The 25,589-nt window shown below is 37.5% G+C and overlaps 1 protein-coding gene across 4 annotated transcripts in view; it reads right to left on the reverse strand.

Moving 5' to 3' along the window:
• Positions 1-25,589, reverse strand: part of LOC114146246 (disco-interacting protein 2 homolog C) — a 164,918-nt gene that overhangs the window by 37,967 nt on the left and 101,362 nt on the right. For all 4 annotated transcript variants that reach the window (XM_028020155.1, XM_028020154.1, XM_028020153.1 and 1 more), the window contains exons 3-10: positions 23,438-23,548; positions 20,947-21,072; positions 18,519-18,836; positions 13,460-13,552; positions 9,731-9,895; positions 8,524-8,643; positions 7,101-7,298; positions 1,069-1,160 (exon numbers count right to left, since the gene is read on the reverse strand). In XM_028020155.1, coding sequence (XP_027875956.1) covers positions 1,069-1,160; positions 7,101-7,298; positions 8,524-8,643; positions 9,731-9,895; positions 13,460-13,552; positions 18,519-18,836; positions 20,947-21,072; positions 23,438-23,548 — 1,223 coding nt within the window. The remainder of the gene's footprint in view (positions 1-1,068; positions 1,161-7,100; positions 7,299-8,523; positions 8,644-9,730; positions 9,896-13,459; positions 13,553-18,518; positions 18,837-20,946; positions 21,073-23,437; positions 23,549-25,589) is intronic.

Here is a 25,589-nt window from a genome sequence, read left to right on the forward strand (position 1 = left end):
TTGAACGGTTCACAAACTCAAAGCGACTCACATGCGTAGGAAATCAATGTCTCACTTCCTGTTTATGGAAATAATAATGAACGGCGCCATCTATGGATGGATTTTAAAGTTGTTGCGCAACGGGAGCCAGCGGTATCGTCACATGATCATAAAAAGACGAAGGAATCCGATAAAAAGTAAACACTGTCTTCTTCTGGTGCAGAATTATGACGTCAATAATGTAAAAGTCGTAAAAACTGCGTCACAACCGTTCAGACTGCAAAAAACTATCAAAAGCAAATCCAATTTACTTTCACATATGTAAGACAAACAAACTGGAATTTTGGGGGGTGAAAAGATCTGGATATGATTTGCATTCAGCTGCTGTTTGACTGCAGCTTGAAGCAGGTGGAGAAACTGCAAAAACACAAAATCTCACCAAGTATTTTTGTCTAGTTTCTAGTGCAAATAACACATCAAATAAAACAAAACTAACAAGTAACCTTTCAACAAGACATCGGAGATTGTTTGAAGCAAATAATTCCTTAATATTGAAGAAAAAGTCCTAATTCCACTGAGATTATTTTTCATTTATAACAGTAATTAGTGAAAATAGTAGCTTTTCATCAATATTAAGGAATTGTTGACTTCTATACCTTACTGAAGTTTACTTCTAATGTACTGAGATATTTTTAACAGAATCAAAGCAAAAATATTTAGTCTGAAGGGGAAAACAGACTTTTTTTCTTCAAACTACTCAGTTTGGTTCAAAACTTTTGTTTATGCCAACATGTAACATGTTAATTTTAAACTGTAACTAAATGAAATAAACAAAAAGAAGAAAATGCGACATGACGGTTCAAACTGCCGACGCTTTGAAAACTATCCGATACAAATCTGATTTAGTTGCACATATGGCAGTGGCGCAAATCAAACCACAGTGAAAAGAAATCTGATTTGTGTTGCATTTGCCTCCAATTTAAACAACATGGCAGCACAATTTTAGATTTGCAAAGTTTTGCCTATTAGAGTTGAGACGTTTTCACAGGTAGTGTTTGGAGAAAACCAAACATGTTTCTTTAAACTCACCCGGTCTCCGGGCCGGACCAGCGGTTCCTGTTTGGTTCCCAGTTTGTGCAGCAGGTTGTACGCCACCTTCACACTTCTGGACCACAGTTTACCTGCAAACGCATCAAAACAGAGCAGGTTACAACTACTTACACCTGGGGTGTCCAAACGTTTGTCACGTGGGCCAAAATCAACATGTCAAATTCACTTATTGGCCAAAACAATAAAAATAGGAAGATTAAAATAAAATCAGGCCAATAAAGTTGTCTGATTTTGTTGTGTTTTGGAGAAAAAAGACAGATTCAACATTTTTGTATTGAAAGAAACTAAATCAAATTCAAAAATATGGAAATTAAATGTTGTTAATTAAATTTCTTCAAAGAGTTGCTACAGATAGTGTTGGCTATTAACAGGAGTCATCTCCTGTAGCAGTCTGTGTTACAGTGAATTTGAAGATACCTCTGATTGAAGACAGTTTGTTTTTTAATGAAATTCTTTCGGGCTTAATAGAACAAATTTACTAAATTATAAGAATAAGATTTGAATCACTTTCTTTCAAATTAAAAGCTGATTTAGGCAACTTTTCAGAAACGTCTCTTATTATAACAGCTTGGTTATAAAAAGCCAAATACTTTGTGTTGTACTTTACATTTTCCAATATGTTGGTTAAAATTTTACCTTGACTAAAAGTTTTTATTTGTATTGTGTTGGATTGCACACAATACAGACTTTGGACATTTGTGTTGGTGTTTGAGTAACAGCTTTTATGACATCATTACTCCCCACAGCCAAGATCCTGCAGAACAGAGACGATCCCGGTTGTGTAAAAGCGTTTGATCAATCAGATGCTGCGTCTTGAGGGAGGAATGGTTTAAAAATGATCACAGATCTCTCAATGTGAAATAAACTCAACAGGCTTTTTTAATTACAGCCGTGTACAGAGAAGCTCTGCAGTCAAACTGAAAACCCACAACACACCAGAAGAAGAGATGAAGGCCAGAGGAGGGATTTGTTACAGATGTTTAAGTGACACAGATCAACCTTTCACCTCTTCAGGAGGAAAATGCATAAAAAAAATAAGTTTTTCCATCTGGAAAAAGGTGCAAGTCACTTTAAAAATCCCTCAGAGCTACATGAAGCCAATAAACACTGTCAAATCTTTCTGATCAGTTTCATTATGCCTGCCAGCTCTGTTCATTAATGCTGTAACCCAAAACAAAGGAATCAGTTCCATCCGCTCCCTTTTTATGCCTCAATTCAAACTGTTACACTGATATCATTATGCATGTGCAATCCAGCGTGAAATACTGATTTTCTTTCTTTCTTCCAAGTGTTTGTCAGAACTAATGAATAGAAGATAATGAGATCTTGGAGATTCAAGGCAGACGTGGACGTAAATCGCCGTGTTTTCATGTCTGAATTATTAACGGAGGCAAAACAAGATGGAAAAGCTTTCCTGTTCGGTTGATTCCATTTCCCTCCAGATTTACCGCTAACGCGCCGCAAAGCAAACAAAAATAAAGGCAAACTCTGTCAAACACTACAGTTTAGAGGAAATAATCTGGGTTGTTTTATCCTGGATAAATGATGAATCTCGCCCAGACTACGATGTCACGATGAAACAACGTTCTGAAAATGTGAGACTCAAACTTCCTCCTACTTCCTACATATGTTTGGTTTCTACCAAAACATTTTGGGAATTTTTGACTACAATCAGCCGGTGTGTTCATCAAGGCGTTAACTATCGCACTCCTGCGGAGCATTAGGGCCACTGGAAACAAATTCTGAGATTAAAGTCAGAAATCTGAGTTTTAAAGTCAGAAATCTAAGGAAAACATTGTTATTTTTTTCAGTTGTCCTTTTCCTTAGTTTTATTTTCCTACCAGAAGTTCGAACTCTTTATTTTATCACATCTTTACATGAATTACTGAAAACACACAGATCTTCCTGCGTTGTCACCAGACGATTCTGCCTCTTGGAGTTTTTGCACGTTAAATGTTTCTTTCATCTGTCTAAGTCATGGCTAGAAGTGACTCAGCATTTTCTGACATGACCAAGCATCTGTTTTTCCTCCAGAGCAGATAAAGATGATCATTTGTGACTAACAGAAGAAGGTTTCAAAATTCCTCCTTATATTTTGGAGTTGATATCTTGGTATATTTAAATCTCCCAGAGAAATTCCTAACTGTGTGAAAACTTTTCCTATCATGAATCAAAGTGTGTTTCTCTGCTGGCTGCTATGAGAGGTTATCAGCAGTGCAGCGTGGATGAGCTGCGGGATGAAGAAGTGGGCATCATGAATTCCCTCCGTTCTCTGGGGGCGAAGGACGGCTCGGCAGGAAGGAAACAAAACAAGTTTGTCTTTGTGGGCCGACATCAAAGGCGAGACACGACAGGAATCAGAGATAGAGAGGAAAGAGAGAAGATGAGATTTAGATTCAGCACACACACACACACACACACACACCTGCTGAAATCTCACCGTGTTTCTGTCTCCTGTGGTCGAGTCCTGAACGCAGGCTGGAGACATTTCACAGTCTGGTGAACGCTCATATCGTCTCATCATGTACAGCAGGCAAACGCCTCTCACATCACTGACATCAGTCACACACAACCTGAACTGCTGCTTGCTTGAGGTCAGAGGAGGATGGTGACTACACCATGAGTTTCTCCTCTTTCATTTCCATAGCAGCCAATGACACAGTGGTATTCCTTGCAGCATGAGATGGTGCATTGTCATGCATGGAGATGATTTTGCTACTGAAGGTTCGGCTCTTCTTTTTGAACCATGAAAGAAAGTGATCAGTCAGAAAGTCCATATACTTTGCTGATGTCATTTTCACACCTTCATGGACTCTGAAGGGGCCGACCAGCTCTCTCTCTCTCTCTCTCCCCATGATTTCGGCCCACAGCATGACTCCACCACCTCCTTGCTGACGTCACAGCTGTGTTGGGACGTGGTGACCATCCACCACCAATCCACTACTGCGTCCATCTGGACCATCCAGGGTTGCACAGCAGTCATCAGTGAACAAGACTGTTTAAAAATTAATCTTCATGTCCGGCTGGGCCCACTGGGACCGGTTCTGCTTGTGAGCTCTGGTTAGGGGCCCAATAGTAGGTTCGTGCACCGCAAGCCTCTGGAGGATCCTCCACCTTGAGGTTCCAGAGGCTCCAGGAGCTTCAAATAACTGTTTGCTGCTTTGTAAGGACATTTTAACAGCTGCTCTCTTAATCTGATGAATGTGTCTAACAGAAACTTTCCTCATTCTGCTTTTATCTGTAAAACCATCTTTGTTCTGAATCAGCCACAAATCTCTTCACAGTACAATAACGCTTCAGTTTTTGTTAAATATCTAATGTTTTCATACCTTGTCATACGTCACTACACTATCTGATGATTTTCATCAGCAGAGATTCTTTCTCTTTCCCATATTGCTTGAAACCTGTGACCTGCTTAATAACGTGGAACATCCTTCTTTAGTAGATTTCCTTTAATTGAGCTCACCAGACAAACTAATCAACCAGCTCTCTGAAATGAATTATAGTGATTCAAAGAGCCCTGACACACAAAACCATCTAGAAATTTAATAGCACAAAAAAAATGTTTAATCTTCATGACACTTAAATCCAATGTGCATAATAATTTGGAACACGGTGTATTATGTTGGTGCAGAAGTTGAACTTTAGCTTCCATTTAGCATTAGCTTTTGGTAAATACCATACTGTTATTGCGCTTTAGCTTCTGCTAAATATTATGTTGATATAGCACTTTAATGTTAACTTCAGCTAAAACTTTTAGTATTGGACTGTAGCGTTAGCTTCTGCTAAATACTATGTTAGTATAGCACTTTCACTTTCATCGTTTTGGTCTCGTAGTTTAGCGTTAGCTTCCACTAAATACCAGTTAGCTGGTATTGCACTGTAGCATTACCCTTTGCTAAATACTATGCTGGTCTTGTGCATTAGCATTAGCTTCTGCTAAATACAGTGTTATCTATCACTGTATTTAGCAGAAATACAATATTAAAAAGCACTTTAACTTTAGCTTCCACTAAATACTGTGTTGATATAGCACTTAAGCATTAGCTTTTCCTAAATACCATGTTGTTATTGCGCTTTAGCTTCTGCTAAACATTATGTTGGTATATCACTTTAGTGTTAGTGGAACTAATGTCTATTATTATTGCTATTTAACAGAGCTCAAGAGAATAAATTATGATGTTATAGTTTGTTAATTGCACATAAAAAATTGTTTATATATGTTTAGTTCCAAGAAAAAAAATGAAGTCTTCAGGAATCTTGCAGGCCACATTTAAAAACATGGAATAAAACAATTAAATTGTTGTCATTCCAGCAACCAAGCTGACAAAGCTTTTAAGACACAAATTCACTCCTTAACTAATCTAACGTCCGAGGCGTTTTTTTAAAGAAACATTTCACCTTGTTCTCCTTTCAGGTGCGTCTCTGTGTGATAATCTTTGCTTTCGCTGCGATGTGTCTGAGGATCATTTCATTCACTCGGCTGCTCAGCGGGACGTTTGGCTCTAAATTCATGAGGACCTGCGGCCCTGTTCACAGCAGCTAAATCTCCTTATTTACGCCGTTTTCTCTGCTGCTGTTAGCTTCTCTAATCAATCTCCAGGCTCCGGCTGCAGAACAAAGAAACTCAAACCTGAGAGAAGACCGTAATGCGGTTCAGCCGGAGCAAATTAATCTGGAAAGCTGGAACTGTGTGAGATAGTTGATATATATTCATATCACTTTAAATTACTTTATTCCAAACTGGATGGCATATTTAGGCCATGTTGTACAAGTGGAATTAACCTTTTTTACTCTGATGCCTTGAAGTGGAGCAAAAGTTGCTTTAAATCTATTTATTTATTTATTTATTGCTCCATCAGATGCATTTTTTCAGTTTCTGACCCGAATTTCATGGGAACAGTCAGTTTTAAAACTATCAACTATAATCTGCTAAAAAGTGAGTTACAGTCTGAAGTGAGATGCAATTCCCTCATTGCTGCAGAGGCTGTAAAAAAGTTTTTATTTGAATGATTCACTTTGCAATTGATTTAAAGGAAACTCTGAGAACCTGGACCTTCGGGAGAGAAATACAAACAAAAGAAATAAAAATAAATAATAATCAAACGCTCCCTCCTTCTGCACTCTTTAAAACATCTTTTTCACAGGTTGCTAATGTGCTTAGTGCTCTGCTTGGCTGCCATTAGGGGAATTATGCTCCCACAGCGGGCGCTAGGCATTGTTTGGTGCTTCAGTTAATCAGCTCTCGGCGTAAAACTTAATTGTTTTTAGCATTTTTCTCTCCACACAACAACCTTGAGGAAGAATTGGATCATGCACTGCAAAAACACAAAATCTTACTGAATATTTGTAGTCTAGATTCTACTGCAAATATCTTAGATCAGTTGAAATAAGACAAAACTATCTTACAATTTAAGATATAGGAGCCAATAATTCCTTTAAATTGATGAAAAGGTACTAGTCCCATTGCCAGATTATTTCACTTATAACATGGGAAAAATGTCTTCTTATGAGAAAAATAATGTGCCAATGGAACTAGTGCTTTTTGATCAATATTGAGAAATTATTGAATTATTAAAGCTCAAACTTCTTGCTGAAGCAACAAAAGCAACATTCAGACACAAACACCTGAAACAGAATTTATTTTAAAAGTCTGGATTATAATCCCACCTGTTTAGAGTTGCCTTTGTACCATAATTAATGAAACACTAATCAACATTTTTATGTGTAATGACGGCACGTGGAAAAATTTTATGTTTCAGTTGTTGGCTGTGCCCTTGAATTTTTGTGTTTTTATGATATAAAGCACTTTGAACGGCTTTGTTGCTGAAATATGTTATACATATAAACATGATTGATTGATTTGTAAGTTAGTTTTGTATTATTTCAAGTGTACTAAGATATTTAGCCTAGAAACTAAAAAAAACTTGGTAACATTTTGCACAGGATCACGTGGGAATAGAAATGCTGCTTTTTGTGGATAATTTTCCCACTTCGGAAAACCTTCCTACCGTAGGTGAGAACGTAGAGCGGCTTGCCGTTGGTGTCCATGGTGGTCAGACACGGCGCCTTCGGGGAGATGGTGCCCCACCGCTGCAGCGCCGCCTCCAGAGACGGCGGCCAGTTGGTCACCACGCCCAGCTGCTCGCCACGCATGGCCGCCATCTGCGCTCCCTCGGCTTTGGGAAGGTTGGGGTCTGGCTGCTGGACTGCAGAGGAGAGGAAAAAACATCAGAAGAAGAAGAAGAGGGGTGAGGTCACTGGATCGTACGATTTAGATCTGTTGATGACGTGTGCAAATCTTCGGCTATTTTCTGCTAAAAAGACTTTTTCGTAAATGTGGTGTTTTCATTAAGGCTGCAGTTTGTAACTTTAATAAGGAATATGTTTACATACACTGCAAAAACACAAAAACTTACCAGGTAATTTGGTCTATTTCTAGTGCAAATATTATAGTACGCTTAAAATAAGATAAATTTGACTTATAAATGACTTATCAGTAAGAAATATGAGCTTGATTTAAAATAATAAATTCTTTCTAATGATGAAAAAGTACTAGCTCAATTAGCAGATTATTTTACTTGTAACAAGAAATGTTTTAGTGAAACAATTTGACAGTGAAACTAGTAATTTTTGATCAATTTTAAGGAATTACTACCTTAAAACAAGCTCATACTTCTTGCTGAGAAGTTACTTTTGTAAGTTATTTTTGTCTTATTTAAAGTGTACTAAGAAATTTGCAATAGTTGGTAAGACATTGTGTTTTTGCAGTGTATCTTGTACAGCTCCTGTTCAGATGTTTCCACCAATCATCTTGGTACTTGTAGCTGTTTAGACTTTTATATGATTCTCCTCCTCATTTCTCTAAAACAAACGTATCCAATCCAATTAGTCCCTGACGTCCTTTGTCAGCTGACAGAGATTCTACCATCTGTAACTAAACACAACCACAATGTGTTGGTGGAGCTTTGATTGTGTCAAATTAAACTGCATTCTCATAAAATTTAGCAGCACCTTTTGTGCCTGTTCATAACATTTTAGCTGTTAAAAGCAATAAAAAAATCATCCACCATGAACAAACTAACCTGCTTTTTAAGGCCTTCCAAGTGGAAACTCTGAGCATTTTAGTAAAAACAACACGTTTCATCCACGGTGATGAATTTTAACAACGCACATTTACTATTCATGCTTAAATTATGAATTAACTTCTGTTTCTGCAGCTTCTTAAAAAAAGAAGAAAATATTCATCAGCGTGGCTCGGCGTTGTCGAGGGAATGTGGCGATTTTGTCTGAATTAAGTATTTTTCAGCTTCATGAGGTGAAAAAATGCTGGTTGTAAAACAAGCTGAAAGAAAAACGGCAGTAAATCCCAATCTGGGACTAGATTTATGGGAATTTGAAGTATTTTCTTTAAAATAAAGGGAAGCTTTTTACCCTCCAGAAGCTCCTCAAAGTCATCGACGAAGAACTCCCTCAGCGGCGGCCGTTTGGGTCTCTTCAGGGTGTTGACCAGTTGTTGGATCTTGGCTGAAACTCTGCTGCTGACTGGAACGCCTGCAGAGCAAAAACAGGTTTAATCTGAGGTTTAATCTGGGATTTCCTGAAGCTTTACCTCAAACCATAAACGAAGCAGAACAACCGAAGGATCAAAATGAGATTAAAGGCTGAGGCTGCAGATGTGTTTCTATTGGCCACAGAACTACGCAATTTGTCATTTTGAAAGTAAATTTGCTGAATGGAAACAACTGACAGCTTTGGAAAAAAATAGTTGATCAAAAGTCTTGGTTTTTTTAAATTTATTTTGCAAAACTTCAATAGAAACTCTTTTTTGCATCACAAGAATCACATGATTAACAACCTGATGTTGCTACTCCTGGAAACAACAAAAAAAGAAAACAAGAAGCAGTTAGAGATTTAAAACTAAAAACTTATAATTCTGAGATTAGAGTCATAACTCTGAAAATAAAGTCATAACTCTGAGATTTAATGTCATAATTCAAGCCAAATTCTGATATTAAAGTCACAATTATCAAATTTAAAATCACAGTTCTGAGAATAATGTCAAAATTCTGAGGTTTAAAGTCATTATTCTGAGATTTTAAATCATAATTCTGAGATTAAAGTCAGAATTCTCCCTTTTCCCCAGGGGCCCTAATCCTGTTCTGCAAAACAATGCTAATGTAGTTTTAAAAATGTTTTATCTCCCCAAACACGATTAAATTAACAAACAGATTTTCTTCACACTAGAAAAAAGCTTCTCCTATTTTTACACCATGGATTTTTATATGAAGTTAAAAAACAAACTAAAAACTCCTCACTCAGACTCCAGACTTATTCTTTATTCCCGAAATGTTTATCAACCTCAATAAGGTGAAATGACAAGTTAGTAAGAGTCTATAATGATTTTCTACAGCTGGAGATTAAAAGCCTGAAAGAAATGTAGAGAAATCTGGTAATTATCTGATTGTTACCAGATAAAATCCAGCTTAGGGTTTCTCTCTTTATTTCATTTTTATGATTCTAAATCATTTCATTTCAGTTTAAACATTTCTAAAAGGACTCACAAGAAAGACAAACCACTCCAGTGTGTCAGAGTTTTTAAAGAAAAATAATGAACAACATGCAGGTTTTTGCTCCTCACCGTCTCCGGTCTCCATCAGCTCGGCGTTTCCATATTTGGGCGTCTGCCTCTGGGCCGCGGAGCCGCCGCCGCCAGGTGGGGCCCGCTCCACCTGGATCCCGTCTGCGGTGGTGTTGGCCGTGTTGTTGGTGTAGCCGGTCACATCTGGGGGTGCAGAGTGGTTTTCTGAAACAGATATCGGAGCGAGTCAGAACCAACCGCACTACGCTGATCCACGTGAAGGAAGCCGGCTGCTGAATCTGAAGTTTGAATTTAAAGTTAACATTGGGAAAAACTGTTTTATTGAGCGAATGCTTATCAAGAGGGTGGATTCTGCATCTAGATTTATCACAATTAGTAATAAATCAATAATAAATTAAAACACACTGGATAATTTCCATTTGTATCATTATCGTTTTTCTCTTTTCTCTCTTGTTTTCTACCAAAAACTGATGATAAAGGTCTTAAGTCTGGTGCAGAGGGTTAGACTTCAACAAATAACTCATTTTATTTGTTGTTTCTGTTGTTTGGATAAAGGTTTGAAATGAAGAAAACTCAGCAAGAAGGTTCTATATTCGAATCCCGGCCAGTCAAAGCTGCTAAAGTTGGTTTTAAATGAAGAAAATCAAAATAAAAGCAGAAAAAACTCAATTCAGTGAAAATCCACCTTAACCAAAACCTTTCCTAATAAAAACTCTGATTTCCAACAGTCCAACACTTCCCCTGAATGCAGCAACTCCTGTCTTTGAAAATCAACTAAAAAGACTCAATTTTGTCCTCAGACCTTCGATATTCAGCCCATTTTTGCCACATTTAGGAACCATTTATCTGTTTCTGATGTTTCAAAGCTCCCAGTGAGCCTCAGACTCTTCACATGTGCGTCTGTTTTTTTTTTTTTTTACAGCTCGACCGCGGTTTAGCGGCATCAAACGGTGTTTACCTCTCTTTGCTGGACGCCGCTCACAGACGTACTGTGATGGGATGAATCGAAACTGAAATGAGTGAAATTGTGAATTTTATCTGTAAAGACGGACAGATATTCAGCAAACTGATGTGTTTATGCTGCGGCTGCAATAAATTTTCCTCAAGTTATTACAACGATGTATTATGGTTAATATTTGGCACTAAGTGAAATATGAGAAGAATATCTTTAATTGATGGTAATTGATCCCTGAAGAGTAGAATTTTATTTCTTAGAGTATCAACTCAGACACAATCCAGCTTTTAATCTTATTTCTCACATGTGATTCAGACTTAGAGAAAAATATAACAAACACTCGTGTCTTTACTTCAAAATCTCAAATTAGAGTTTCACAGAAATCTTCAGTCTCTATTTTGACTGATTTATATGCAAACTCTCCTTTCATGTATTCACTTCCTTTAAACAGAAAAATGTATATAAAAAATGTTCAAGGTAGTAAAGATTCATAAAAATGGAGCAAAATTTATAGGGAAAAAAGGAAAATAAGGCTTTCTTCCTTATCTTTTAGCCTATTTCTGGTTAAATGTAAGCTTTTAAGATAAATATTGACACTGTTTCTTATGGTGACACAAAAAAGCGACTTAAAAATGGAAATGTTTAAAGTTAAACAATATTTAGCCCTTGCTGATGCTTAAAAAACAGTTTTTGATGCACTGAGATGCTTTCAGGAAGTTCAGCTCATCCCTGTTTGTTCAGATGGCTGAAATCTGAGCCCAAATCGATCAGACCGGTCGTAAAAAAGTCCCGAAAACAAGATGGGGAGTCTGCTGGCAGTGACGCAGCGTGCCGTAGACAGCCAGACGAACAGAACATCTCGTCCGGACCTGCGCTGAATAATAACGCTGCGGCATGCAGGTCGGCATGCTAATTCCTGCAGCGCATTGCACATTCAGTCTCAGCAACATCTGGGCTGTTGGACGAAAAGTCAGGCGCAGTTCGTCTGTCTGGAAACGAGCGTGTGCAACTCCACCGACCTCAACAGGGAGATGAAGATGAGAGCCAGCTGAGGAGGAAGATGAGGAACGCCTGGTTCACTGCAGGAATACCAATAAGCCAGTCCGTCTCCCAAATACAGCTTAAAACGGACTCATAGTTAGAGACTGTGCAGAGAAACCTTGATAACATTACATGTGGATAAAGCAGAGTAAATTAAGGCCAAATTTAAGACTTTTAAAGATGTTTTTAATGCCACCTGGAGTAGAATTTAAGACTGAAAAACTATAAATAAAGAGGATAGTTGGGGGATTCTGCATTACAATCAAAAAGAGCAAAAACTGAAGTTTCATTCTCTGTTTTTTGCTCTCCATAACTGTAACCCCTGTAGTGCCAAGCTTTAAAGTTTTTGGTTTTTTCTCCCAGAATACACCTAGCCTCTTATAGATTAGCAACAAAGGATAACAAATGCTAAGCTAGTGGCAAAGACAAAGTTTGTCCAACAAACTACCGATAAATTTACATCTACCGATGGACACAAGAAAATCCAGCTAGCTAACATATCGTAGCAGCTAGCAAACAGCAGCTTCAACCACCTTGAGTCACAGAAAGCAACGAATATATCTGCATCATGTGACAATATTTTTCCTGACAGAAAAGTGCCATGGGAGAAAAAAACCCTACACGAAATAGTCCTGCTAAGACACATTTAAGACCTGTTATTATTGAATTTCAGGCCAATTCGTAGGTTTCCCCCCCAAAATTTAATACATTTTAAGGCCTTAAAAAATCTAGCTACCAAGTGTATATTAGCAGCTAGCTAACGGTAGCGGCAACCGCTTTGAGTAAGTGACTGCAATGAAGATGTTCAAGCATGACTAAAATTTTTGTCTGACAGAGAAGTCCCAAAAGAAACAAAGCTACATTAAAAAAATAACATTTAGGACCGGCAATTAATGTATTTAAGGCTAAATTAGCTAATTGCAGCTTCAACCATCTTGAGTCAGCTATCTGCATGCAACAAACGTTTTCCTGTTAGAAAACTACCATGAGTAAATAAAAAACTACATGAGATTAAATCAAATTTAAAACCTGCAATAAATGTATTTAAGCCAAATAATTTTTACTTTCAAAAAATAAATTTAAGACATTCTAAAACATCTAGCTAGGTAGCTAGGGTAGCTTCAACCTTGCACAACTCAAACTTTCCCATGGAAAAAAACAAATAAAACAACAGAAAAGACAGAGAAAGAAAATAAATCGATGCAAATAAATTTATTTGAATTTTCTGGAAAATGCTAAGTTGTACCCAGTTATTTTTGGCTGAACGTTCAGTCAAAAATAACAATTTTAGTCATTTTTAGTTGCCATAGAAACTATGTATATAGTTTTTGACTTAATCTAAATAATTTTAAGTAACAGAAACACAGAGCAGGAAAACAGTCTTCATTCCTCCAACATCTGATTTGAGATGAAACTGTTCTGAAAACAGAAACATGCTGCAGAAATACTCAAATCAATAAACACCAAACAGAAGAGAAAAAAAAACAAGGGAAACTACGAGATGTTTTTTTTTAAACGTCTTCAAACACATTGTTGATTTTTATCAACAATTCACAGCTTTTATTTACTTTCATGCATCAGTAGCTCAATGCTATTGGAATTAGCATTGAAATTAGCATTTCCACGCTAGCACAGCTACAAGCTAAGGGATTCAGGAAACAATCATCAGGGTGGAAGGGGAAACTGAGCAGCAAAATGGGAAACACGACATCCATATCGGCGTCAAAGGATGGCAGGAGATCGGCCGGTAAATTCTCCGATCTCCGACTTACCGGAGCGCTGAGGCTCAGAGTTTCCGTTCTGTACCAAACCAGCTGGCTCTGCCTTCCTCCTCCTCTTCCTCAAGGAGAGGTGGCTTAAAAGGCCTGAAGAACAAAAGCGGAGGGAACCTTGAATCAAGGCGCCAGCAGAGCCGTTCAGTAAGACACTCACCGCTCATAATTACCTCACACAACCCCAGCTCAATAAAACCCAACAATCCTTTAAACCTAAAAAAAAAAAATTTAGAAGATGATTTCTAGACCAAGTTTAGTCAGTTTAAATGGTTTAAACATCTAATGATTATTTTAGAATTAGATTATTATAAAATAATATTCCAACAGGGTCAATTTGCTGAAAAATTAAAAAAATGAAATGATTATAGAAGCAAAGAAGTTTAACAACTGGTAATAGGGACATTAATAATAAATAAATGCATGTTGACACCTCCTCAGAATAACTGTTCAATAACTGTTGGACAACCGTGTCCTCCAACTTTGACCTTAAACATGGAAATGAAAAGCAGAACATCTCTAAACATCAGGATTCTGCAAAGAAAATCCTCTGTAATGAAAATTATCTCAGGAAACAAAACAAGTTAAAAATTACATTTTGAGGCTTAGATTCCATGTTTGTACAGTTCTGAAGGAGAAAACATTTGAAGCTGGATAATAAAAACACGGAGCTGCCAGAGCTTCACTCCAACAGTAAAACAGTCGACCATCAGGACATAAATAACGCTGAACCTTGAGTCGTTCATCAGCACTTTGCAGTAAAGTTGTTCCCTCCGATGAAGCCACAAATTAAAGCTTCATGGTCTGAGACAGAGCTGAGGGAAGTGGACAGACAGAAGACCTCGATAACTTTAAATATAGAACCAGTCATAACTCAAACACAGCTTAAAATGTTCAGAAAAGGCCTGAACATTTAAAAATCAGCTCTAAATTATCCTCGGTAATGACAGAGTCAAAGGTGAACAGAAATGACCTCCAACAAAAAGAACTGGATTATTTCCCACTCATCTAAAACTGTTAAGTTTTATACAAATAAGTGGCTTTTTAGACCTTATGCAATGACTCTTAATAACTTTGGCTAAAGATAATATAAAAGGAACAAATGTTTTGAAATATATAACAACAAGCAATGGAATGATAAAACTCAATTTCTACAAAATAAGTATTTTTAGATTTATTTTTGTCATTAAGTTGGAAACTGTGCATTTTTTAACATAGATGTTATTTCTCAAAATAGAAATAAAATAGTGATTTTTTAAAAATAGATTTTCTAGATACTTATAATAATAATTAATTATAAATAGCCTTTTCCGAAACATATGTGGCTCTGAACATGTTTTATTATTGACGCCCAAAATGTCTCTCTGGATTGTAAAAGTTGACGACTCATCAGGGATGCATGAATACAAAACATTTTATCAATCAATATCTGTATAATTCCAAAATGCATCAATGTAAAGAGAAGTTCAACATTATTTAACTTTAAGATGTACTCATTGAATGCTATTTGTTGATATTTTAACAGATTCACTGCAAAAACACAAAATTTTACCACATATTTTTGATCTAGTTGTTGTGCAAATATCTTAAAATATTTGAAATAAAACAAAATTAAGTTATAGATAACCTTTCAACGAGATATAGGAGCTTATTTTAGGTAAATAAATCCTTAATCCATTGGCAGATTATTTCAAAATATCTTAAGTGAAATAATCAAGTCATTATTAGCTTAAATCATTTTCCTATTCTTTGCTGACGTTACTTGTATCTTAGCACACTTGAAATAAAATTAAACTAAGAGATTTTCATTATAAACTACACTACAAATACTTGGTAAGACTTTGTTTTTTTGCAGTGTTTTTAACTCAACACGTCTCCAAGTCCCATCTCACCGCCTGTTTTTCTTGTTTCATTTATCCGAGGTCGGCTGAGTGCTTTTACGTCAAGGTCTCGATGCTTTTCTGCTGCTTCTGCCTCCCTGGAAACAACTTTCCACTAATTACAGCCAGCAGGGAAGAGTGACGCAGGAAATCAGCGGGAATGAGCCCCAAACAAACAGACACCAGCAAACGGCCGGCGTGCGCAGAACCTGGGCCATGGATGTTGGCGGGGTGGAGCTGCCAGGAAGCTCTGTGCGATATCTTCAGAGCTGGATACCAACCGCGCCGGCGTGACAACAAGCAAACCTCCGCCAGTATGTTTAGTCATGACGCTCCCTCAGCAAGAGACAGGAAAAAGGTGGAAGCAGGAGCCATGGAGCCGCTGCGGGGCGATTTTCGCCAGATTTATACCTGCCCTAAAATCATTTTCTGCCCTTCTGTTTTCTGGTGGCAAGCTAAAAGCTAACGGTTTAGTAAAACCCTTAAATACAGGGACTGGCAAAAGTAATAATCCTTGAACTTTCTCATATTTAATCATAATACAACCAAGAATTTCCATTTGTATGATGTGGTAGACCAACACAAAGTAGTGCATTATTGTGAAGTGAAAGATAAAGAATATGTTCTATAATTTTTAGGGCACCAGCACTAACTTAAAGTTAGTTGTGCTAACCCTAAAGCAGTAATCATAAACATTAGTTCTGCTAATGCTAAAGTGCTAAATCAACATTCTAATTAGCGGAATATAATGCTAAAGCACTAAACCAATATTCTTGCTAGTGGAAGCTAATGCTAAAGATCTGAATTAATATTCTAGTTAGTGGAAGCTAAAGCAACATTAGCAGAAGCTACTAAGAAAGTACCTAACCCTAAAAAACACCTGTTTTAATAGTTCAAACACCAGATAAACCTCAACATGCATCAGAACGCACAGAGGAAACCATCTTAGCACTAAAACAGGAGCTAACACATACAGTCTTCCATGTCTCGGCTTTTTGGGGTTCAGCCAATCAGCACCAAGAAAATGAATGGGGCTCTAGGATTGGCTGCTTTGCGAAATGCCAAGCAATGTCAAGTAGCTTTACTGCTACGTATTAAAGCTTCTTAAGTTGCATTTTTCTTCAAATATTTATGAAAGAATCCAAAAACAGACACATTTCAAGCAAATAATTTAGAGCTACGTTAAAGGCGAACAGCTGGTATTCAACTGTAACAAAATCTGCAAAAAGTTCACCAGGTGTGCATCCTTTTTTTCAAGGTACTATACAGCAAATAAATAAGCAGTAATATGAACACATCCCAGCATTCAACACAATCTGGAATGATAATTTTCAGAGTTAGAAGTGGATTTGGAGGTATAAAAGAATTTGTCCAAAACATTATTATTAACACAGATATAATAGAAGGAAAACATTTAGCCCAAATGCTTTCTTGTTTTTAATATTACGTCAGATGTTTTGAGTCTGTTTTTACTGACAAAAGATTCTAAAGCGTGATGTCACAAACTGGAGCGTTTCGATCAAACAGGAAGCTGGCTCACAGTTAAACCTGCATTTACACACTATACACATGGACATAAATACCAGTTCCCATCCAACACTCCCAGTTAACACCAATAAACATCAAAGCCTGAACAGTAAGCCCACCCAGCTACCTCGTGAAAGCAGATCCACTCACTTTTATTAGAAAGCTCGACTGCAAACAGCTAAAAATAACCTGGAGGGAGGCTGCTGTAAAATGGAGGCCTTCAAAAGGTCCTGATGGGTTTTAACTCCGTTAAAAAACAACATGAAAATGGCCCGTTTATTATTCTGAGCCGGAAAGTGGGAAGAACATCAATTTGACAAGGCTGCACCGATTGAACGGGTTCATTGTATAATTCAAGGGCAGATTTTAACTTGGAAACTACAAATTAAAGTGAAATTTTTGGGTTCATCAAAATCTTTGGTGTCATTTCAGTTTAATCTGATATAAATTAGTTCTTTCAGGAAGAATGAGCCAAACTTTACGTGAACGCTTTTGCGAGAAGACTGACATTCTAGACTCTCTGGCATTAAGTCAGACTAAAACTTTCCTGTGTTATGTCAGTAAGGATTGCACTAAAATATTATTTAATTTTTATGGTGTGTTCTCACTTGATGGTCCAGTAGATTCCGTTCGATTGGGGACCAACTTTGCTAAATTTGATGCATTTTCAGCTGCTGCGATTCTATTTCTCACTGCACTGAGTCAAACAAACCAATTTAATTGAAAAGCTGTTCCCCTCCTTGCCTGTGGGGGCGCTGCAGCAAGAACCACTGAAGGAACAACATGAAAACCTCAGAAAAAGACTTAACGTGACTTCTTTCTTCACAAAATCTAAACAAAATTGTGGTGGCAGATTTTAGCAGTTGGGAGATTTCTCTATTTTGGTAAAAAAACATTGAGCCATTTGTCCTGCTAGTGCTAGCCTAGCATGTTTGTTTTGGTTGTATTTACCCAGAATGCTCTGAACTGTAGTCTGCTTCCTATTTTTGAAGCGGTTTCTGGTTCACATTTTAATCCGAGCCACATCAGAGTTCACTTCAACCGAACCGAAACCGAGTTTGTAGGCAGACCAGTGTTTGATTATGTAACATGGAAATCCTACATCAGTTCTTTAGTTTCTTTTTTGTGCATCTACTTTTGTGCATCTACTTTGTCTTCTCAGCTTGTATCTGAAAGGTCCTACACAAATACACATGACTTGAATTAATAAACCGAGCTTACTGTACTATTTGATAGCCGTGATCAACAGGAGTGAATGTATGTTTGGCTTTAAATTACTTTTGTTTGCAAAAATCCCAGGTCAGAATTTGAACTCATGACCACAGCAAATAGAAATATTTATTTTGGTCATAACATTGCACAAAAATTGCTCTAAGTCAAAAAAATCAATTGATCACATGATAAACTAAAGCATGAGTTATCGGTTTTCTCTTTTCTTTTTTCTCCTTCTACCAAAAACTGGCTGAAAAAAGTTTTCAATGTCTTAACTAGTCCTTTTTTAAGGACAATTTTAATTTTACTTGTTGTTTTTGTTTATTTCTTTTGGATATTTAAAATGTCTTCTTGTTCCACACTGTAAAGAAAAGTCACGCCCTTAGATCATGTGTCAGGATCTAAGGGGTGGAAAACTTTGACGGCTGCGGAGGCGTCACCTGTCTTGTGGCGGTGATGATGGCGGTGGTGGCGGAGGTGTTGCTGGGCGGAGATGTGGACGTGTTGGGCCAGGACGTCGGCCAGCCGGCCCGCGGCCGCCCCACTGCCCCCGCTGCGGGTGGAGGAGGAGGAGGAGGCGGTGGAGGAAGTGGTGGTGGTGGAGGAGTGAACCGCCCGGCTGATCCAGTGCTCCATGCTGATGCTCCCCTCCCTGCTGGACGACGTTCCTCCGCCTCCTCCGCCGTCCTCTTCCTCTCCGTCTCCTACGTCCTCGTCGCCGTTGCCCTGACCTTCGCCCTCCGATCCAGAGGAAGTGTCTGAGGAAGAAAACCAGGCAGAGAGCTAATCAGAGAAGCTAATGCTAATCAACTCTGGGTTATCCACTACGTTTGATTTTAACAACCTTTTTACATATCAGAAAGATATAAGAGCTTGTTTTAAGTAAAATATTAATTAATATTATTTGAAAAGTACTTGTTTCACTGTCTGTAAAAACAAAATGGAAGCTGCTGCAGGGAGGGAATAATTCAGCCTAATATTAAAATATTGATATTAATATTTAAACTTTTATATTAATGTCATTCTGTCTTGCAAAACTGACTGGAGTAGATCCTGAGGATCGTGTCCACACTTATAGAGTAAAGCAAAAATCATTACGAATAATTGTTTTGAATCACAAATCGTTGTTGAATTGAATAGTGAAATAGTAAAATATTCCCACTAATAGCACATAAAATTACATATTACTTTCTGCCTAAAAAAATGCTATTTTATGCTGATTTACACAAGTGGGCATTGAGTTTCAATTGTAATGGTCTGAAAGTAGGAAAAAGAGGAATGAGCTGGATAAGAAGTCATTGTGATCTTAAAATATTAAATATTTTATAACTGATGTTATTTGGCATGATGAGCCAATTAAAAACATCTGCAGCACTCATGAGAGCGTGAATGTTTGCCCTTAAAGGAAAAGGATCGATACATTTCAGTGAGGACTGTCTCTTTTTTTTAAACAGATCCAGGAAGACTGTAGTCGATTTTGGCAGCTGAAACAATCTTCTGCTTTTTTTAATACTAAAAAAATAAAAATATGACCTGAGGGCCTAGAGGCGCCTTTGGATCATCTCCATCTGGCCTTCAAAAGCCTCAAACCAGAACAAAGAAACAAAGAAACCAGCAGAATATTAATGAATCTTGAGGCAAATGAAAGCTGATGATCTCCAACAAGAACCAGAACGAGCCTCAGGTTTTCTTCACCAGGTTTGAGTTTATTAAAGATGAACGAATCAGAAGAAAAAAAATGGATGATCAGAAGAAGTTTTTCAAAAAAGCTGCAAAACTGCAAACCTGTTTTCTGCAGCAAAGAAATGCTCTGAAGTTCAATACTTTGTGGCATTAACAGCATTAGATAAGTGAGTGTGGTCCACTTCCTGTTACCTGCAGTTGATATAAAAATGCTTTATGTAGCAAATGTGACTTAAAAGAAATCTGACTTTGTAATGTAACGCCCTGAAACTCTCCCAACATGGATCCTCTATTAACCCTTTAACGACGTTTTTACCAGCGTTTCACTAAGAAGCAGCTCCAATAATGAGCTCAGCAGATACAAAGTTCCACCAGGTGTTTGCTAATTGCTGCTGGCTAGTCTGAAGGAGCTCAGAAGGGGAGGGGCTGCGCCTAGAAGGCGGGGTTAGGTCTACCCAGGCGTTTTGTACAGCTGAATGGTTGCCATGGAGATTTAAATATTTCTCAAAGATGAATGAAAGAACTAAGGCAACACTCCAGGTTTGTTTTTGATGAGGGAATGACATTATGACACGATATAGAGATAAAATAAAGTAATAGTGCAACTTTAAGGTTTTGTAATACAGCTGTGTTTCCATCCAATTGTCAAATGAATTTTGACCAAATGTTTTAGGTTTTTGCAAAAGAGAAGAAAAACAATTTGCTGTATCAGAACTTTTTCGGTAAATGTTTCCATCTTCCCTTTAGCGCATTAAATCTTTTTGCAAACTCTACCTAAAAACATTTTTTGTGAAACTGAGATTATTTTGAATTTCTGTCAACCTTTTCAAATGCAACACTTCAAAATACGCAAAAAAAAAAACACTGATGCAAACATGTATGTTTTATTTACATATTCAAAATGGCTGGCCTAAACTTATTAATATGAATGGAACAATCTTTGTTTGCATTACAGCAATCAAACTATTTTACTGATCATCGCTAATCATGTTTCCACTGATATTCTTCTCTTTTTTTTTGGTCTGACTTTGAGGTAGGAACTCCTCCTAACCATCACCCTAATATTTATTTCCCTCCCTCAATATTCAGATTTATGTTTCTTGTTGTTTTGGGAGTGGCCCAACCTGCCAGCTTTGAACCTAAACCTGCCAGGGCTATGAATAATTTTGAGTAGTTTAGTTTTACCTGGTGGTGTGTAGGCGTCCATGGAGGTCTGGACCACCAGCGATCGGCGCTTAGAAGGCATCGGCACGGCCATTTTCCTTTCCTTATGCTTCGCCAGGGCCGCCTGCACGGCCTCTGTGTGCACATCTGGAAACACATTCACAATATTTTGGTTTTACAGTGAAAGGAACAAATAGAAGAAGTAAAAATCTAGCTTGGTTTACCAGCAACTTTAGTGGACAAAATAGACACAGATTTTTCTAAGAAATTTCTGATATTAATTTGAATATTTCTGAGTTTTTCTTGCAAGTTTAGAGTTTTTTAAGCTTAGAAATTTCCAAGTTTATTCTAGACCATTTTTGAAGAGTAACAGGAAAATTTCAGATTTTTTTCTTGCAAATTTACAAATTTTTGAACTCAGAAATTTCAGTTTTTTCTAGAAAATCTCAGAGATTAATTTTAAAAATTCAGAGTATTTTTCATGCAATTTATTTTCTACCTATGGAGATAAGAAATGTCCAAGTTCTTTCAAAAGAATTCTGATATTAATCTCAATATTTGAGTTTTCTTTCAAATTTACAACTTTTTGAGGTTAGAAATTTTAAAGCTCTTTCTAGAACATTTCTAAGACTAAACAGAAATTTTCAGATTTTCTAATCACAAATTTACAACTTTTTGAACTCAGAGATTTCTTTCTGTTTTGAAAGAATATTTCTGAGATTTTTCTATTTTTTCCCTAAGGAAGTTTTAAAGATTCTTCTCAACATTTGAGTTTCTTTCTTGCAAATTTACAACTTTTTGAGCTCAGAAATTTCAGTTTTCTATCTATAGTGGCCCTAATAAGTCATCTAAACAGCAGACCTAAAAAACAATGACATATATGAAAACAAAACTAAAAGAAGAGAAAAACAGACTATTGCTTTATTAAAATGAGAATGTTTAACAACAAAGGGAATTTCTAAAGCAAAATTACCCAACAAAATTCACTTGAAGTTCATTGCAAAACAATTAAATGTTACTTTTCCAAGCAGAGTAAATATAAAGACTTCCAGCTTTCTGCAGGAATCACCAGCGGGTTTATGATCCAGCCTTTATGAAGCAACATTCCTTTTACAATCAACACCATGTTCCCATTTTCTCACATCGAGTTTCGTACACAACCATCCCCCGGCTGACAGCAGCTCCCATGAGGCCTTGTGCTTTCCAACCAGATTAAGTTCAGGCAGAAGTAGAGGAGGGCGTTTTGTAAATGAATGTTTCTAGCAGCGAGATAAAGCGTTCTGATTTAGCCACAGCTGGGTTTGTTTGAGAGGAGCCTGTTGTCTGCAGAAGGCAAACACAACGACAGACGATACAGAGACTGTTTGCTCCATAATGACATAAGTGAGACATTAGTCAGGATGAATGCAGCTCTCAAATGTGTGTTTACTTGGCATGTGTGTGTTTTTGTAGGGGGGGATGTAATTTCAATCTCAATTGAACTTTTATTGTCTTGTTGTTGACTGAGGTTGACTGCAGAGTGCGTAGAAGTGAGTTTGTTGTTCCCAGTGGATTTTCTCAAGATTAAACTCATCTTTAGCATCTAAGCTCAAAATAAGGCTATTGAAGGTATTTCATGTAAGCCAAAAACATCACCAGCTCCAATTTACCATATTATTGTGAATGAGATTCACTGACAGATCTACAGCTTCTAAAAACAACCCAAGTGCTTCAAATAAATAAATAAAAGACCCAACTGGTTTTTGGCAATGAGTTAATGTATTTTGGTGTCTGGAACATGAGCCGTTTCAAAAACCTCTGGAATGTGACGTTACCTAGCAACCCCAGCAAAGCCCAGTCCGTTACCTAGAAACGCAAGCTGAGCTCCAGCACTTTTGGTCAACTGGATTTACTGCTGTATGTTTGCTTGAACTAGTTAGGATAGGTCTATGGCCTATACAAAACATGTTCACCACATTTTGAGTCCTTTCAGAATGAAAAGAGCAAATTGTCACTTTAAATCTAAATAAGCTGCTGATGGCCACAAAACACGTTTACACTCGCAAGCGAAAATGGCTGTGAACCAATGCGCAATTATACAGCTCTACACCTTCGAAAAGCAAAATTAGAGCCTCCTGTACTAACAACAAGAATGTCTTTTTCAGTAGCCATTGTACAGCGCGGTAAAACCAGCTGACCAAAGATACTGGAGCTCAGCTTGGGTTGCTAGGTAACTAACTTGTTGCAATAAACAGCTGCGTGTTTTTTTAAGAAGCAGTATAAACCCAAAAGGAAGCATAAAAATGTGAAAAATTAGAATTTTGCATAATAGGTCCCCTTTAAAAAGGTCATATTATCAGATTATTAAACAGTTACTCTGTTTTCAATCGTTGTGTTCTATGTTAATGGATCTATGAAAGTCAGACCAATTGGGTTTGTTTGATAATTGAACAGCAACCAATAAAATAACTCATCTGAAAGCAGCAGCAGTCCAGATGTTTACCGGTTGAAACAAATATTTTAGACATATTACCTGATCTGTAGCGTTCATCTCTGGAGCCCGACGACCGCCGGCGGTTGTAGCGGGACGACGAGGAGGGGGTGACCGGTGTTCTCCTCTCCTGGCCCATGGAGGGATCCATTCCTGGAAGAGCCAGGTGTGATAATGAACATAATTAAATTTTACAGATTCAATTGGCACGTTTTAGACTTTTAGACTTTAGGTTTAATCATTCTTTGTTGGTGTCAGGTGTCGAAACTTTCTGATCCACAATTAGTCATTAGAGGAACTATTAGTAGTCCTCTGAAACCCACAAGGAATGCAACAGCTCCAGGAAACCAAACTATTTCAAGAATTTAAACTCTGATTGCTTTGGAAGCTAATGCAGTTATATCAAACAAATGAATGTCCAGTCAGTTATAAAAACATGACAGTGCTTTATTATTGTTTATTTTAGTGGTGGTACCCTCAAACATTTTGTTTAAGCATCCACAGATGTAGAAAAACTCCTCTGCAGGCACCAATCAATAAGTCCGATTATAACCACCTAACTGCAACTGACAGCTACCACTTCTCCACAGCCACTGATGATCCACGACCATCCGTCCGCGCCTCACACTTCCACCCTCGTCCGTCTTCATTAAAAGCTCTCAGAGCGCCTCGGCGAGCCGCTGCTGCTCAGGAGAGGAGCTAAAAGTTGATTAGCCAAGCGTTTAATGACTACCAGGCAGCAGAGGAATCAGTCTGGGAAACTCCTCGCTCTCTTGTTTCCTCTCGGGAGTCTGGATGGATGGATGAATGGATGGATTCCCCTCTTCTCCAGAGTCAGAGTAGCTGCCCTTAGTTTTCCTTATCCAACATGCTCAGCAAGCAGACTGCTTCTAATCTATTTACGCCTTAAAGTTTCACATATGTCTATGGTCTATACAAAATATTTTCAATGCATTATTAGAACTAAACCATTCTTAAATAATGACATTTTAGCATGCTCAGTTCTAAGTTCAGAATGAGCTATTTTAGAGCCTCTTGTCACTTTCAATGCAAATAAGCTGCTGCTATCCATGTCCCCCAACTCAACATTTGAGTGCGAGTATAAACAGATACATCTTTGAAAAGCAGACGTGGAGCCTCCTGCACAACCAACAAGAATGCAGCAAGTGGTTTCAACAAAACACTTATCTTTTCCAGCAGCCATTGTACAGCGCATACAGCAGTAAAACCAGCTATCTAAATGGCCTGGAGCTATGTATGTATGAATGAATGTATGAATGTAATTCCAAAAAACAGCAGTTTTTTGGAATTACATTCATGTTTTTTTGTGTCTGAAAAATGAGCCATTTCAAAAGCCTTATGATTTTTAAATCACATTAAAATCAGCATTGTGCCGTTACCTAGCAACCCAAGCGGAATTCTGCCCGCTTCCTAGCAACCCAAGCATAGCTCCAGACCATCTAGATAGCTGGTTTTACTGTATTTTTTCTCTTTCTTGTTTTAGCACTTGAGCCATTTTTAGGAGTGGAAACTCAAGTACAAGAACATGCAAAAGGTGAATTAAATAACGAATGGCAGTTAAATATATCCTGGTACATTGATACATCTTGTTATTTATTCTGTGTAAGTAGAGTACAGCCATCTTGACTCAAACAGTGGTGCTCTAAAGGTTTTCAAATCTAACAAAGCCAAAAGGTTTCCAGTGAATAGAAGTCAGACACATGATCACAGCTCTTTACATTTATGACATCTAGTCTCTGTGGCACCTGAATGCGTGCTGCAGGGAAAAATTTCCAGCTGTCACACAAGTGACATTCCTTGCAAACCACCACAGCTGGGAAGTACAAGGAAGTAGTTCAATTGCTGCTATTAATACGTATGATAAAGAGTTAATTGGCCATAAATAAACCTCCCATGATGTAATGATGTACTTTCTAAGCAATCAATAATAAAAACAAGCATCCAGAATAGTGATGACTCAATTAATCACAATTAATCATGATTAACCGATTGCTAAAATAATTGTCAACTAATTTAGTAATTGAATAATTACTAACTAGAGTATACAGACTTTGGCAAACATGTTTTAGCTGAAGATTCATCCTTTGCTACAAACTAAATGAATGCTGTGTTATTGCATTTTAGGCAATAAAATGTTTGGATGTGATTTTTATTAGCAGTAGACAAGTTAAAG

Source organism: Xiphophorus couchianus, chromosome 6 (genome assembly GCF_001444195.1).
Source record: "Xiphophorus couchianus chromosome 6, X_couchianus-1.0, whole genome shotgun sequence".
In the NCBI taxonomy this organism is placed as follows: Eukaryota; Metazoa; Chordata; class Actinopteri; order Cyprinodontiformes; family Poeciliidae; genus Xiphophorus; species Xiphophorus couchianus.